This window comes from Protopterus annectens, chromosome 4.part0 (genome assembly GCF_019279795.1).
Source record: "Protopterus annectens isolate FY-2018-M chromosome 4.part0, PAN1.0, whole genome shotgun sequence".
NCBI lineage: Eukaryota > Metazoa > Chordata > Ceratodontiformes > Protopteridae > Protopterus > Protopterus annectens.
In genome coordinates this window covers 644,537,848-644,555,667 of record NC_056733.1, presented here as the reverse complement: position 1 = coordinate 644,555,667, position 17,820 = coordinate 644,537,848, and the positions used below count along the sequence as shown (strand labels likewise).

At 41.6% G+C, this 17,820-nt stretch overlaps 1 protein-coding gene across 1 annotated transcript in view; it reads right to left on the bottom strand.

Annotated features, from left to right (window-relative positions):
- The window catches only part of SETD1B (SET domain containing 1B, histone lysine methyltransferase), a 1,665,584-nt gene that overhangs the window by 468,830 nt on the left and 1,178,934 nt on the right, over positions 1-17,820 (bottom strand). Inside the window, exons 15-16 of the mRNA XM_044068611.1 lie at positions 9,104-9,592; positions 2,638-4,104 (exon numbers count right to left, since the gene is read on the bottom strand). Coding sequence (XP_043924546.1) covers positions 2,638-4,104; positions 9,104-9,592 — 1,956 coding nt within the window. The remainder of the gene's footprint in view (positions 1-2,637; positions 4,105-9,103; positions 9,593-17,820) is intronic.

Genomic DNA, 17,820 nt, shown 5'->3' with positions numbered 1-17,820 from the left:
AAAGCGTGACAGAAGGTGCAAGGTTTCTGTAAATGGGCTTCACCCAGACAATATACGCAACTGGTGTGGCTGTCTGTAAGAGAAATTTTCTGCGCACACCTGTCACATTTTTTGAAGCCCGAAGGGCGATGATCCTTGTGATCCTTATCTTTAGACATAGTTAAAGACTAAAAAATAAAAGTGCAAGGAAGAATAACATTCACATTCACACACACACACACACACACACACACACACACACACACACACACACACACACACACACAGGGAGGAAAGGCCCTCTAACTTAAACGGGCACTATAGCCCTCTAATTTAAACAGGCCGTACAGTCTTAAGGGGAGAATAGGGGTTGAAAATTTTCAAAAAACAGATGCACAATAGAGAAGAAACTATTAAGATATATATATGATAGAAAAAGGTGATAGAAAAGGACTAAGTAAGTAAAAAATTGTTCTACTTCGCCAACGAGCCAGTAAGACACAACCTCGAAGCTTTTGCGGCAAACAAGATCTGAGGAATTGCCATGAGGCACCATGGGATAGGGGCTAGCCTTGAGCAAGTAAAAAGCTCTCGAGCTTTAGTATAGGCAGAGTCGGAGCCGAATATCTGCTCCAAACCCATCCAGCAAGAATTACAGCGAGATAGGACTACATAACATCACCCTTTTGGTCATTAGATGCCTCAGCAGCCTACCACTGAAAGTGATCCTCATAAGGACCAATGTATCCCCCAAAGGTGAGGTTGCCAGGAGGGGAGTCTGGGGCAAAAGTATCATACTCTGGGGAGGGTGACATTTGTAATATCATCTGGGTCATCTTCTTTCTCCTAGGTGACATCAGGGTCTGGTCCATCTCTTACCAAGACAGGTAGAGATTCCCTGTTACATTTGTGAGGATGTTCACCTGATGTAAAAGGCCTGCTATGCTCTGTTAACCTTGTACAAGTGTTAAGAATCCTTTGGACACTGAGAACCAGATCTGAGATTTTTTAGGGAAAATGAGTGTATACTTAGAATGCAGTCTCCATGAACACTGTCATTGGACATTTGCCAAGTTTCTGCAGTTTGGGCCAAGTATGGGAGCGACATGTAGTCACCGTCATCAGTGATTAACAGAAGCCTTCTTCCTCCTGCTTGATCAAAAGGAGTCTCTTTAATGGCAATGAGGGCTACTCACTGTTAGAAGGTTCTGCTTTCCATTCAGTCTAGATCAGTATGCTCCACTCATCCAGTGTTCGGGCTTCCTCAGGCCTACTGGACACAGCAGGGGAGGGATTCTCTAGACACCCCAGCCCAGGGACTGTATGAGCGCCACATTATTACCTTGAACTGAGAAGGTCCTAGGGTGTCCTCTGACTCCTCAGTCCTGGAAAGTGACTTTTGTGAAGCATCATCCAGAAGCCCACTATCAGATGTCCCAGAGTATCTTCAGACAAACACTGCTAGTTTTATTCTACTCAAGTGTGCAAGGACAGAGATTTTTCTAGCTTTCATGCTTTTTGGCCCAAGTCCCTAAAGATGCTGCAGTAGCAATGTTACAGATGTGGTCTAAAAAGTCTGCACACTAACTTCAGAGACAGGCTCCGAAAATCAATTACTTGTAAGCACATCTTTTCTGCTTGGAAACAAGCAGAACCCTCAAGCAGATGTAAAAAAGACAAAGTCAAACTACAGGCAACACCAAACACCAATAATTCTTAAAAGGAAAAACAACAGATTCAATCTTCTAGCAAGTACTTACCTGCTGTCTTCCACTAGTGGCCTGACTTTGTCTGACAGACTACAAATGTATGGATCACATCATGTGGCAAAAAAGCAATGACCTACCATTATACCAAGATGTGTACATGTCCAGGGGGTGGGGGAAGTAAGGTCAGCATAGGCAGGAAGAGGATGGGTTATGAAATTCTGTCTGGACATAGAATATGGCCTACAGCAGAGACCCTGAAGTTATGACTGCAGCAGTGACCCGCAAAACAACATATTAGGGTTTCTGGACCATTCAGTAGTCCTCTGATTGTCCCTGCTTATATCTTGCTTTCAATTCCAGTATATACTATGCAAGGAAAAAAAAAGACTTGGAGGGACATTCCCTGGCACCGACCCATTAAGAAGATTACGCTTCAATGTTTTGTAAGTGTTAATGAGAAGAAGGTCTTCTTTTACATTTTGTGGTGTCAATGAAAGTTCAGCAAAGCAGACCACTCTAGGTGTTGTACCCAAATGAAAAGCAGCAGACATAGGAAAAGGACTGCCCTTCAAATGGAATAATCAGCTTATAACATTGACACTTGTCAGATTTTACCAGTACAGCAACAGTGAATGGTAAAATCACTTAGCAAGGAAAGAGACCCAACAACCATCACAACTGACCATCCACTGCTCCTCCAGACATCGTGAAACAAGACAAAAAATAAAATTATTTAAAAATAAGGCACACAAATAATTCTGATACATTCATTGCATATTACTGTAAATGTTAAAGATCTGGGCTTTGGTAAAAATTCCAAATTAGATTAATAAACCCAACAAAGGAACACCTACCCAAAAGGTACAGATTTTTTTTTTTTTTACCTTTAAAGCATATATTACCCTTTCTGTTGCGTTCTAAAGAAATAATGTGGTTAAAAAAAGGATATGTGGATGACAGACCCATAGTGTGTCATTGAGCCAGTCCATGCCGTTATCCTGTTGCAGCAGTTTTTCATATGTAATACACATATACTTAATGTCTTCCTCATCTATACCTCCATTCCATATGTCATACAAAATTGCCATCTCCTCAAACTCTGTGCGCATTCGGAAGGCAGGTAAGGGAGGTGAATACCCCGGTGAAGGAAATCTTATGATTTCTTCCTCATACTTATTATGCCTTTGACTAAATTTCTTTTTAGAAAAGTCATGTGCTGTGAGCCCTTCAGCCCATTGGTGTTCCAAGTCATCATGAAACTTGAATTTATCAAATAATGTTTCGGGTTCCCTGTCACAACCATCTTCCCTAAAATCTAAAGTGACCTCTGCAGGATCCTTTACTCCATAAATGCCAGCAGCATGTCTGTTGAACAAGTCTTTGCTAAAATCTGCATCAATCAATGGCGTGGATGTAGGAGGTACAACACTGGGTTCGACACAATGATTAGGAGACAGTTTTAGTTTTGACCTGCCAGTTTTCTTTCTGAATGGCAGCAAAGCCTCTGGAGAAGACAGTGCAGGACTTGTTTCTGTTTTGCTGTCCTCTGTGAGGATCTTTCTGTCATCTGATTCACTTGCAGAGCTTACCGAGTCCACAGCAGAATCAGATGGTAAGTCTAAGTCTTTCTGGACAACTAATGTTGGTGGGCTTGGAGGTGGAGCAATTGGTGTAAAACTATTTACACCAGGTAGTAAGGAAGCACAATAAGGTTCTTTAAATATTTTTCCTTCTAAACCAGTCACCAGATGCTTCCTGTTAGCTAAAGAACCTGCTTCAGGGAAAGTAGGAGTAAAAGTAAAATCTCTGCCAGGAGTCCTAGGAACAGCACTATTGAGACCTGGTGACTGAGAAGGATATGAAAATGGGCTCCCTGGAACGTGAGGAGAACTCAAAGTTAGGCTGTTTCCTGTTAGTGGGGCATCACTTCCTGGTGTGGATGGAACTGCTTCTGTACTCTGGGATTTTGACAAAGATTTTGTAGACTTTGTAATAATATCACGACCTGGAGTCCTTGGAAGATCTTCCTCGGGTGATGACTTGGGTAAAGGCATATGTTCTGATGCGGTCTCTGCAAGAGCTGATATATCCTCACCGTTTGGTGAAGGAGGTACTGCAAGTAATGGTCTTTGATGCTCAAGTGGGATAGGAAGATCACATTCTAAATGAGCCAATACCTCCCTGCCAGGAGTCCTGGGAAAGTTATCATCATCGTCTGTTGCAGGTGAGGAGAACTTATTTCTGACTCGCACTTCTAAATCACTGTCATCAGACCTGCTGGTTAACAGTGCACCAAAGCCTCCAGTTGGAGTAGGTGGCTTGAGTCCTTTAAGCTCTTTCGGTGGCTCCAACTTTGAATACTCTACATTTTCACTCTCTCTGACGTCCAGTGTTATAACAGGTTCAGGCTCTTCTACTGTCAACAAGAAATTAAAAAAAAAAATTGTTACATAGAAAAAATGCATAGCCAATATCAGCAAAAAACAAAAAGTTTAATAAGTATTTATTTTTGCTTTGAAACTAAAGTACTTAACTGTAGCATATAACATAACTATTGCCATCAACTGAATTATCACCTCATACACTGTATGCATTAACCAATTTAAGACACAATTAAGCTCCAAAATCAAGAAAGCATAGCTATCAGACGTGTGATGGAAGGAAATTGTTCACATGTAAAAATTATAAACTGCATGGATTATGAATTTGCACTTGAACAGATTTCATTCTCTTTACAAATTCTTGCAAGCAAACTGATCATACTCACATGGAAGCCAAGTGTTTCAGCATCATTCTGTAACACTATTTCTGATCCTAACTGGAAATCAAGCCTCTCTGCTACCAGTCATTTGAGGATGGATGAATTGTATCCATGTACATCCTTGTCATTCTTCCATTGCAACAACAAATGCATCTCTGTGAATTATCATATGTCTGCCTGCTGACAACTGGACCTTTTACATAGCACTACCTACATTTTTCAGATTAAACCCTAAGCAAGACTGATTTTAAAAGACTATGGCTAAACCCAGTGGCAAACAGGACAAGAATGAATGAATGAATGGGAAATAATATGTATGTAATTCAACACTGGCACCTCACCACAAGGGAAAAACAAAATAAAAAAAAAATACATATTTTTCTTGTGGAAAATGCAAAGTTTTCAATGTATTATTAATATCATTACTTTCCATTAACAATGCCAGTAACATTTAGGATGTTAGACAACTTATCGCATGTTACAGTAGACAGTACACCTGATTCTGTTTTCACATAATACCTTTTATATGGAAAAACATCTTTTCTGTTTTGAAGTGTTCACTGTGTTTTACTGTACGCAACATCAAATGTTTGATTAGGACTGTTTTGTCAAATTGTAGGTTCATCATAGGATGCTGGCATTTGTTTTGTGGGATCGCTACACAGCATGGACTGGGATTTTGCCATTCCTCACAGTTTTGCTATCTCGAAGTTGGTACATATAATTAGCAGGGAGTGTGGGGGTGCAGGGGGGCTTGCTCCCTGCATAAATCATGGTTTCTTTTTTCTGTTGTTTCCACCATCTGTGTGCCAATTTACTGAGTTGTCGATGCAGAGAAACATAATTCTTTAAAATCAGAGTTTTGGAACACCTTAAATGGTGTCTGCTGCAAAAGGACCCTCAATTAATTACACAAACACACCCTTAAACATTCCATATTTATAGCAGTCAACCACTTGACCGCTTCAGGCCAAACAAATTAAGATGAGCAGAACTGTCTAACCAGTAAAGAACACCACTGGATTATTACTCCAGGAACTTTGTTTCCCTTTGGTTTAAATAACAACGTGTGAATGTATTTTATATTATTTACTTAATTTATTTTTACTTTTTATAATGACCGATTGATTACCTGTCATCTGATATTTAGCAAGTTGTACATTAAATACTCATGTATCTTTAAGGAAATGTATGATGTTTCGCTTCTTCTTAAGATTATTTAGGACTATGTTAATTCACCTTATTTAGATCCACTGAGGAAGGTGTTCTGAATACAATGAAACCATTTTTTCTAACTTTATCTACTGCAGGAGTTTAATAAATGTTGATAATACAACTTTTGTTGTCCTTAGCTTATTAACAGTTTTCTTTGGCACTGGACATTGTTGCAATACTGTACTACTTCAGCCATTTTTTAATCCAAAAGAATGGAGACAAGTGACCTGAAAGTGTCTGGAATGGAATCAACACAAGGAGGCTGAACAATACAAACTTTTGGATTAGTACATTCCATGGGTATTTAGGAATTTTAGCCTATTCAGTATTACTTGAAGAAACATGTTTAATAAGGACCAGAAAGCTACATAGGTCTTTTTACAAATTCTGCCACAGCTACTGGAAGAGACGGAAAAAATAATTTTCTGAAATTATGGATTTATGTGGGGGTTTTTTTGTTTTTTTTTTTTAGGAAAAGCAGAAACTGTAAAACCATTTTTTTTTTTTAGGAAAAGCAGAAACTGTAAAACCATTTTTTACTACTCTGATTTAGTATCAAGTGAGCAGCTCAAATACTTAATTCCTTTTCTGCTTGCACACTACCTTCAGACAACAAAAATTCCTCTAGATTTTGGTAATGTCTACATCACATAACCTTAACACTAAGCAAATCAGCAGGAAACAATATGAGCTCCTTCAAGACATTAAAACAGTGAGTCTGCATGTTGGTGGATAGAACATATCAACAACAGGCAGTTTTATAAACAAGTGTTTAGATACTGCAAGACATAGGCCTACGTCTAATGGCACAAAAAGTACAAAAATGACTTTCTGACAAGATACTGACATTTTAGTTCTCACAACTAAAAGTAAGAAAAGAAAGGAGTGGAATTAAACAACTGTACTTATTCAAATCCACACAAGATGTTTGCAGAAATCACCAACAAAGCAGTGAGCTAAGTATGGGCCATTTTTTTTCTATCTGTTCTCATAGTATGGCAAGTGAGAGGAATGAAGCATGATGGGAAGAATGAGGGTCCCAGTCAGCCTGGAAAAAAAGTTTTACATACAAAAGTAATGCTACTACCTGTGGCATCACTCCTAGAGGTTACTGATTATGGACTGCTTCTTATCAAATCAGATGCTCCTACTGTGCACCAACTGATGTATTTAGGGAACCTCCTCAGTGAATCAATGATTAGGGTTATCCTTTGTTTCACACCTCTGGTATAGCCTTTAGACAAAAACTAATACTAAAATCGGTGATACGACAGCTTGATGAATGAAGAGAATGAGAGGGAGAGAAGGTTGGATGATGTGCGGATAGTGAATCGTGAAGTGCAGTGGATTAGCAAGGTGGAAGTAAGGATAGCTATGAAGAGGATGAAGAATGGAAAGGCTGTTGGCCCAGATGACATACCTGTGGAAGCATGGAGGTGTTTAGGTGAAATGGCAGTGGAGTTTTTAACTAGATTGTTTAATGAAATCTTGGAAAGTGAGAGGATGCCTGAGGAATGGAGAAAAAGTGTTTTGGTACCGATTTTTAAGAATAAGGGTGATGTGCAGAGCTGTAGTAACTACAGAGGGATTAAACTGATCAGTCACAGCATAAAGTTATGGGAAAGAGTAGTGGAAGCTAGGTTAAGAAGGGAGGTGATGATTAAGTGGTCAGCAGTATGGTTTCATGCCGGGAAAGAGCACTACAGATGCGATGTTTGCTCTGAGAGTGTTGATGGAGAAGTACAGAGAAGGTCAGAAGGAGTTGCATTGTGTCTTTGTGGATTTAGAGAAAGCATATGACAGGGTGCCTAGAGAGGAGTTGTGGTATTGTATGAGGAAGTCAGGAGTGTCAGAGAAGTATGTAAGAGTGGTACAGGATATGTACGAGTGTAGTGTGACAGCGGTGAGGTCTGCGGTGGGAGTGACAGATGCGTTTAAGGTACAGGTGGGATTACATCAAGGATCAGCTCTGAGCCCTTTCTTATTTGCAATGATGATGGACTGGTTAACAGACGAAATCAGACAGGAGTCCCCGTGGACTATGATATGTTTGCAGATGACATTGTGATCTGTAGTGAGAGTAGGAACAGGTGGAGGAGACCCTGGAGAGGTGGAGATATGCTCTACAGAGAAGAGGAATGAAGGTCAGCAGGACTAAGACAGAATATATGTGTGTGAATGAGAGGGAGGATAGAGGAATGGTGAGGATGCAGGGAGTAGAGGTGGCGAAGGTGGATGAGTTTAAGTACTTGGGATCAACACTTCACAGTAACGGTGAGTGTGGAAGAGAGGTGAAGAAGAGAGTACAGGCAGGATGGAGTGGGTGGAGAAGAGTTTCAGGAGTGATTTGTGACAGACGAGTACTAGTAAGAGTGAAAGGGAAGGTCTACAAGAGGGCAGTGAGACCAGCTATGTTATACGGGTTGGAGACAGTGGCACTGACAAAAAGGCAGGAGTTAGAGCTTGACGTGGCAGAGTTGAAGATGTTACGATTTGCACTGGGTGTGATGAGGATGGACAGGATTAGGAATAAGTATATTAGAGGCTCAGCCCAGGTTGGAAGGTTTGGAGACAAAGCCAGAGAGACAAGATTATGTTGGTTTGGACATGTGCTGAGGAGGGATGCAGAGTATATTGGGAAAAAGATGCTAAGAATGAAGCTGCCAGGTAACAGGAAAAGAGGGAGCCCTAAGATAAGGTGAATGGATGTGGTGAGAGAGGACATGCAGGTGGTTGGTGTGATAAGAGCCAGATGCAGAGGACAGGAAGAAATGGAAACAGTTGATCTGCTGTGGTGACCCCTAACGGAGGCAGCCGAAAGAAGAAGGTGATACGGCAGCTTAATCATTCCCACCTAGACTGTGAAACACATGCCCAGTAAACCTAAGAATACTTGATAACCCAACCTTTTTCAAAAAATCATGTAAATCTCACTGCCTTAGCACAATGTCATGCTATAAAAATAACCCAACATGAATCTAGCTACCTAATGCCCACCACTGGAATATAATCTTAGTATTATCTACTCAAAAAACTTTTTCTCATTACCTTTTACATGTACAAACTTTCTGACTTAAAACACATTAAATATACTCTTTTTTTTTTGCCATCACATCCTTTACTGTTATAACCTTTCTCAACCCTTGCATCTCCCTCACTGCATCCTTTTGATTTTATCTTACCTCTACTATTGCTCTCATCTCCAAATTAACAAATATTGCATCTCCATCACTAGACAGAAATGCACATTCCTGTTCATGTTCAGCGGTCAATACCCCAATCATTATTGTAACCCCTTTGTTCACTAAATATTTCTGTTTTATGCCGTCTCATACCTTGGTCCCTTCTGAAATATGAATTTTGGTTAGCACAGCTAATCCAGTCAACAAAAATGTAAATAAATTCAGCAGGCTACAAGTCAAATAAAACAATACTGTACCTAATATCCTTTTAGGGGATGAGACAGACTTCTGGTCTTTCTTCTGTTCCTTTTTAGGCCCCAGTTTATCTGAGTCTCCTTCTATTTTGACCTTTGTTGTTTCAGCCTCTGCCTCCTCTATGACCTTTTCTGCATTTACAGAGTGACATTCTTGCACTAATGTTTGTGCCAGCACTGAAGATTCTGCAGTTCTAATAAATTTTTCTTCAGTTCTAATATCTGCTGCAACCTTATCTTCAACTAACACCTTTTCTTCTGCATTTTCCTCCACAGCCACAGTCACAGGTTCAACTTCGGATATGGCCTTGTCTGCAATCACTGCTGTAGCTTCATCGTCCTCAGACTCCACCTCCAAAATTACAGATGGTTTTTCCTCTTCATCTTCCTCTTCCTCCTCTTCAGATTCTGAGCTGAATTCATAGTCAGAAGACTCATCACTCTCTTCTGAGGATTCTGCTTCAATTTTGGATGAGGCCAGGCTGGCAACATCTAAAACAAAGACACTGATTAATGACAATTTCTAATTTTTCCTGTCTGAAACAGCTGAAGTTTAAAGAACTAATGCAGGTGTTGAAACTTTACTAGACAAAGGTTTTAGTTTCAGTGCCTGAATCATAAGAGAAACTGTTCTAACTGGCCCATTGCTTTGCATCTTTAGCACAGAAAGGAACTAAAATAAACCACACAAACCTACTCACTTACCTTTTGAAATATAACAAGCCTGTTACTAGTGTAGCTAGAGTGCAGCAAAGGGGGCAGCCACCTGGGCTGCAAAGTGTTAGGGATATAATTAGTGCAAGTCGATCATTCTTCAGTGCATTTGGATGCTGGCATTTACATTCAGAACTGAAGAACTTTAGTGTCCCACATGTGGCAACCATTGAGGCAGAAATGAAAGCAAGCAGTTCACTACGGTTTAAAAGAAGAGAAGGTTTCTGTTTTTAGCTCTTCCAGCTCATTAGAAGAGCATTCCTGTGCTTGTTGGAAGAGCTTTTTATTTCTATTTTTTGCTCTTCAACCTAAAGACTGGATCAGATCAGGGGATGATCTTAGGTATCAGAACAACTAGCTACACCTCTGTAACCTCCACTTTCCTTTGCTTCACCAAGCCAGGAGAGAGTAATCTAGCAACTAAGGCTGAATCTACTGGTTATTGTTTGTTTTGCAACTGATGGTGCAGAAGAGAAAACTTTGTCCCTGAATTACAGTACAGCCTATATTCTATGCCAAATGTCAGCCAAATCATCCTTCAAAACTGCACATACAGCTATTTCCTGTATGCTCCACACTCCTCTCTTTTTGTGTTCTTTGGTTAAAATTTATAGAATGTTAGGGAATAAGACAGATACATGTGTAATACTTCATTCAGTACAACTTGAAATCAATCACAAAAAAAACTTTCTCCCTGGTGCAAAGGAAGCAGACAACTGGTCCATCTTCCTAAACTTAAGCACCCTACTTCCCTTAAAATCTAAGCTACAAATGAACAACCAGGGTGCAGAAGGGCTTTTCTTTCCCAGTATCAATCTCTTGAAAGAAACTTGAGAGATTAGAGGGAAGAGTCATTCAGACCAACCACTTTGGGCATCAAATGTGGTGCGTAGTGTTCTCAATACAGGAGAACACAGATCACAGATTGTGCACCATGTCAAAGCTAGCAACTTAATTTAAAAAGAAAGGGGGACCTGGAGAACATAAGTGGTGAAGAACAATTAAGATCTGATTCACTTCTAACATTTACTGAGGTTCATGAGTTTTGTAGTGACAAAAGGATCCTATTCGCCTTGCACCTGAATTCCCTTGTACACCGATCCCCATGCAAAGTCTGATGAATTCATCCAGACTGACTGAACTGGAGTCTGGAGGGAGAAGGGCAAGTCTGGATGAAAAAAAACATATCCACCACTAACTATCATTTCACAAAATCCAGCACTGTTACCTGGAACTCAAAGGATGCAGGTGCTACATCCAACAATTTTTTTAAGTTGCACTGAATCTTTCTCATGGAGAGTCTGGCTAATAGTGTCATGAGGATCACTGATGCCATAAGACTTACGACTTAGAGAAACTTTCTTGCGGATGCAGCTTCTTGAAGAGAGAAATCCCTATCCCTAAAAGTGTTCTGAAAAGTGAGGACATTGTCTTCTGATAGAAAGGCCATATTTTTTTTTCTGTGTCCATCATACAACCGAGGAAGACAATTCTTTAGCCTCCATGTAACAGCATTCCAGAAGAAGGGGTAGGGCCATCAGCAGGGTTCGCATTTTAAATTTAGGTACTTTCTGAAAGGTATTTAAGAACAACAAATCTAACACTAGTCTCAACTATTGAGGACCAAAAGGATTCTGGTGTAAAATCCTTTTCTTTTTGTGGAACTGACTATATAACCACGGATTGTAATTTGTAAAGGAATAATGAAAAAAACAGATGCGGCTGGTTTGGAAGGTGCACATTGAGGGGAGGATTTTTTTATCCACTACCAAGAGTATCCTCACTGAATTATTCTCAACACCCACTTTTCTAAAACTATTTGTGGCTAGACTGCTGGGCTGAGCTAAAGCTTTGGAGAAGAAGGAGGAGGAAAGCTAAGAGGAAGGGAAGCAATGCCCTGAGTCTTGGCATAGTCATTCTTTAGCAGGGGAATGATCTTTTTTTTGGGAAAGGAAACACTTTTACTTGGTTTGGAAGCATTAACCTCCAGCCATTTCCTCTTATACCCAAACTCTTGTTAGTCAGGGATTCTTGTTCATTCTGCCTTTCAAAATTGGATGCCTTATTAAGAGAGAACCTGGGAATATGAAACAATCTAAATACCCCCATGCATTGAATTACCTCTATCATCCCACTGTTTGAGAATCTGGGTAGCAGTAGGACCAAACACAAATTCAGAATTTAAAGGAGCATTCAAAATTTTATTTTCTAAACCCTCATAAAAATTCTGGACATGTAACAAAGCATAGGTTCTTAACACAATAGAAGTGGTTAGATTTCTATAAATTGTTTCTGCACCTTCCAAGACACTCAAAGCAGGTTTCGAAAACTGAGTCATCTTTTCTTCCCCTTGTGATTCTAACCACTTGTCAATTTATATGGTGGTTTAGGGTTAGAAGAAGCCAAGGCTCTTTTGTTAGAGCTGGCAGCTAAAGAACCTGCAGCTGTGTCAGCTGACAAAGGAGCAAACAGAGCTGTAAGATCAAAGAACACCTTGTACTTCCTCATAGCATTTTTAGGAACTGGTTCACTGTCCAAAGGGGTTTTATATGCAGATTTACACACATTTTCTAAGGCCAGTAACAGATAAGAACAGCCAGAAAGAATAGTTGTGTAAAATTTTACCATAACCATAGATGTCCTTCTCTTCCATGTTGCAGTATTCATACTGTGGGATTTCCCGCCTCAGGTGACCAGACATCGGCTCCTTACAAAAGCTTAAGCCTGGCTGCTGTAGGTGCGTGGGATGTCACACGCAGGGCCATAAACCAAGGACCATAAATGTGACGTCTGCACACACATACCTCAGAACTTGAAGCCCAGGATAAGGTGTACACAAGAACAAGTTGAGGCTAAGGAGCAAATGTCCCTGAAGGGCTGTACAGATTAGCTTGTAGGGAGTAGATACAGAGGTCAAAGACCAACCATCCAGTACAGACACCACAAAGGAAGTTAGAGGGTGGTAAGGAATACTGCAACATGGAAGAGACAGACATCTATGGTTATGGAAAGATTTTACACAACTATTCCATGTCCTTCTATTCCTATGTTGTAGTATTCATACTGTAGGAGAGTACCACAGCTAGAAGGAGTGAAGGGAAGGGGCAAAGGATTCCAGGATTGCCCTGGCAAATCCTGCTCTGGCCCTAGAGACATGGTCTAGCTTGTAGTGTTTTGTGAAAGTGTGAACTGTAAGACCAGGTAGCTGCTTCCATTATGGAGGCTGTGTCCAGTCCTCTAAGAAAGGCCTTGGAGGTTGCCATGCCTCTAATGGAATGAGCCCTAACTACTTGAGGCAATTGTTTGCCATGGTGTGAGTATCAGAAGAGAATAGATTTCCTGATCCAAGAGAAAATGGTTTGTTTGGAGACTGCCTTACCTAGAACCCTGGGGGTGGAAGGAGATGAAGAGCTGGTCAAATTTTCTGAAGGACTTCGTTTTGTCTAAGTAGAATCTCAGTTGTCTGTGTACATCTAGGGAATGAAGGATCCTCTCTGTGGAATTGGTTGGAGAGGGGAAGAAGGCAGGTAAGTGAATGGACTGGTTTAAGGAGAGTTCATTCACCACTTTGGGCATGAAGGAAGGGTTTGTGCACAATGTCACCCTGTCATTGTGGAAGGTGGTGTAAGGAGGACAGGCCATGAGGGCCTGCAGTTCAGACACTCTTCTAGTGGAGGCAATGGCCACTAAAATAATGGTTTTCCATGTGCACATTTGTAGAGAAGCTGTGTTGGCTGGCTGAAAAGGAGGTAAGGCGAGTTTTTCCAGTACAAAATTGAGGTCCCAGGGAGGAGGGATGGGTTTTCTTGGTGGTCTGACATGCAAGACCCCTCTCAGGAAAAGTTGTAAAGTACAGTTTTGTACCTACCATAAATGTAGATGTCCGATAGGAATGCATCTGCAGTCCTTACAAATGGGTTGTCCTGTCGTCAGGCAGCCCTTCGGTCGGCCGGATTCCAAAGTCTGGGTCTGGCCTCGGCTGGTGTCGCACTTCACCCGACGTCATAGCTGCAGTTATTCGGGTATAAAGGCATCAGCCGATGCCATTTTCCTCAGTGTTTCTTGCCCCAGATGCCAGGTGCCCTCTTGGAAGGCTAAATTTGGATAAATGCCAATGATTCCAAATAGTAGAGAGCAAACACAACAAATAAGCATGTATGTACATATATACAAACAAATACACCATAATAGATTCCCCCAGCTAGCTATAAGATGGGCAAATACCCTAGGAGCACCACAGAGGGAAGGCGGGTGGGTAATCCTGACTGCAGATGCATTCCTATCGGACATCTACATTTATGGTAGGTACAAAACTGTACTATGTCCTTCAAGGATGCATCTGCAGTCCTTACAAATGGGTAGAATACCATAGCCAAACTGGGGGAGGTGGAAAAATAAAGTTATGGTGTAGTTAGGATCCCTTGCAAAACAGCAGTGGCAAAACCTGCTCGGGATCTAGAGTATAAAGGTAAATTATAATGCTTGGCAAATGTATGCACGGAGCTCCAAGTGGCAGCCTCTAAAATGTCCTTGGTAGCCACTCCTCGTAAGAAGGCTGTAGTAGTGGCTGTAGCCCTTGTAGAGTGAGGCCTGATGTTCTCTGGAGTTTTCTTTCCATGGTAGGAGTAACAAAATCTAATGCAATTTCCTATCCACTTGGAGATTGTCTGTTCTGAAATTGCTTTTCCTTCCCTTCCTGTTGCATATGCTACCAGTAGCTGGTCAGTTTTTCTATTGCCCTTGGTCCTGTCCAGGTAGTAGCGTAATTGTCTATGTATATCCAAGGTATGCAGCAGTCTTTCTCCCCTGTTCTGTGGGTTGGGGAAGAATGTAGGTAGGTGGATAGCCTGATTCAAAGAAACTCTGGAGACCACCTTAGGCATAAAGGAAGGATTTGTTCTCATGGACACTCTGTCTTGATGGAAGATCAGGAAGGGTTGTACTGCCATTAATGCCTGAAGTTCAGATACCCTTCTTGCTGAAGTGATTGCCAGCAGGAAGGCAGTCTTCCATGATAAGTATTGTAGTTCTGCTGTTGCTGCTGGTTCGAAAGGAGGAAGTGTCAATTTTTCTAGCACAAATTTCAAGTCCCATGCTGGTAATGGTGGCTTCCTAGGAGGCTTTACATTTTTAATTCCTCTCAGAAACTGTCTGAGCAGAGGATGTGAGAAGACAGGAGGAAGGCAGTCTTCCATGATAAGTATTGTAGTTCTGCTGTTGCTGCTGGTTCGAAAGGAGGAAGTGTCAATTTTCCTAGCACAAAGTTCAAGTCCCATGCTGGTAATGGCGGCTTCCTAGGAGGCTTTACATTTTTAATTCCTCTCAGAAACTGTCTGAGCAGAGGATGTGAGAAGACAGGAGGATCCAAGTCGTATTTTGCTGAAATAGCTGATGCATGAATCTTGATGGAGGAATAGGACAGGCCTGTGTGGAAGAGCTCTGCCAAGTATTCCAGGATGTTGGCTATATTTACCAGTGACACATCTTCTCCTTTTGCAGTACTCCAAATGAGATATCTTTTCCATTTCGCTGAATAATTTTTTCTTGTTGAGGGTCTGCGAGCCTCAAGGATAATGTCTTTAACCCTTTGGGATAAATTAGGGTTAATTGGTCTTATGCAATGTTCCAGGCAGTCAGCTGCAGAGTTTTCAGGTTTGGATGCAGATTGTTGTAGTTGTTCTGTGTTAACAGCAAGGGAACCAGGGGCAGTGGCCATATTTGTTCCCGAGACATGCTCCTCAGTAATGGGTACCAATGTTGCCTTGGCCAGTCTGGAGCTATCAGAATGATCCTTGGACGGTCCTCTTTGATCTTCAATAGCACCTTGTGCATCAAAGGAAGCGGTGGGAATGCATATGCTGTCAGGTTTTTCCAACTGAAGGATAGGGAGTCCACCTTCCAAGCAAGTGGGTGGTACGTCCTTGTGCAGAATTTCTTTAGCTGGAGATTGAGTGGGGATGCAAATAAGTCTATTTCTGGAAGCCCCCATTTTCTTGTAATGGTTTTGAAGATGTCCGGATGCAGCATCCATTCGTGGGCATCCGTGGTAGTCCTGCTTAATATGTCTGCTAGAATGTTTTCTTTTCCTGGTACAAAAATTGCTTTTAACTGAATGTTGTAGCTCAGGGCCACATTCCAGAGGTCCAGTGCCATCCGGCAAAGAGGATACGAATGTGTGCCACCCTGCTTGTTGATGTACCACATAACTGTGGTGTTGTCTGTCCTTATCATCAATAGACCTTGTTGAAGAAATGGTCTGAATGCCTGAATTGCCAGTTTTACTGCCAGCATTTCCTTTAGATTTATGTGTAGGTGCAGCTGGTCTTGAGTCCATAAGCCTTGTATGCACTTGTCCAGCATGTGTGCCCCCCAACCGAGGTCTGAGGCGTCCGTCGTGATGGTTTGGCTTGGTTGAGTATTGTGGAAGGGCAATCCTGTGTTTGATTGACAAGCCTGAGCCCACCATAGGAATTCTTGATTCAGGCATGGAATAATTGGAATTTGGGTTTCTAAGCTGTGCTTGTATTGAGACCATAAATTCCTTAGGTACCACTGTAGTTTTCTCATATGCAGTCTGGCATGAGGAACCAATATTATGCAGGATGCCATGAAGCCCAAGGCTTGCAGTACTTTTCTTGCTGTCAGATGGTTCTGCTTTGTTAATGCCAAGAAATAGAGAGGTAGCTGCTCCTGTTTTTCTACTGTTAGGAATGCCATTTGCTTTGATGTGTCCAACTCTGCACCCAAAAAGGTTATTCTCTGGGATGGTATCAGTTTTGACTTTTTTAAATTGACTGTGAATCCCAGGGCTTGTAGCAGGTAAATGACCCTTTGTAAGTCTTCTGCTAGCTTGTTTTTGTTGTCCGCTTGTATTAGGCAGTCGTCCAGGTAAGGGTAGATTTGGATCCCCTGAAGCCTGCAATGAGCGATTACTGATGCCAGGCATTTCGTGAACACTCTGGGCGCAGTAGATAAGCCAAAGGGCAATGCTGAGAATTGATAATGCTCTGATCCTGCAAGAAATCTGAGGTATCTTCTGCAATTTGGTCGTATGGGGACGTGCAGGTATGCCTCCTTGAGATCTAGAGTTACCAGCCAAGACTCCTTGCCCAGCATGGGAAGAAGCTGCTGTAGGGTCAGCATTTTGAATTTTGGAACAATGAGGAATGTGTTTAAAGCGGACAGATCGAGAATAGGTCTCCATTTGCCTTCTTTCCTTGGTACTAGGAAGAGTCTGGAGTAAAAGCCCTTTCCTTGCCCCATATGTGGTACCTTTTCCACAGCTCTCATCTTTAATAATTGATTTACTTGTTGCAGAGCTTCTGCCTTTTGATTTGGAGGTAGGTTTGGCATTCCTCTCTTTCCTGGTAGAGTATGGAAATGAAACCTGTAACCTTGGTCTATTGTCTGCAAAATTCACTTGTCCCTTGTGATGTAATGCCAGTTCTTTGTAAATAAAGCTAGCTTCCCGCCTAAGGGTGCTTCTAGTTGTTCCCTGGTAGGCGGTGCCAGAGCCAAGTCACTGTGATTGTCCTGTAGTAGTGGTGGTGGCTGTGTCTGTGCCTCGCTGGTTGTTACCCTGCCACTGGCGTCCCCTGTAGGCACCTCTGGATTGGTTTCTGCCTCTTGAATGCCTATTCCTGCCTCTCTGTGCTTTGGAGGAGTCTGGAAAGGACCAATTCTTGGAGGGCCAATTCCTGCTAAACCTTGGAGGTTGGACCTGTAAGAAATCTTTCACTGTTTGGACAGATTTTGCCTTCTCTTCCATCTTCTTCAGCACCTGTTGTGCAGGAGAGCCAAACAAATTGACCTTGTCCATGGGAGCATCTAATAGTTTTGATTTGACATGGTCCGTAAGGCCTGCTCTTTTAACCATGCATGCCTTCTGATAACTGTGCCAGTCATGGCTGATCTAAAGGAAGCCTCCAGTGCATCATAGCCGCATTTTAAAGAATGGTTACTAACTTGCTGAATGTTATGTACCATTTCCTGAACATATTTCTTGT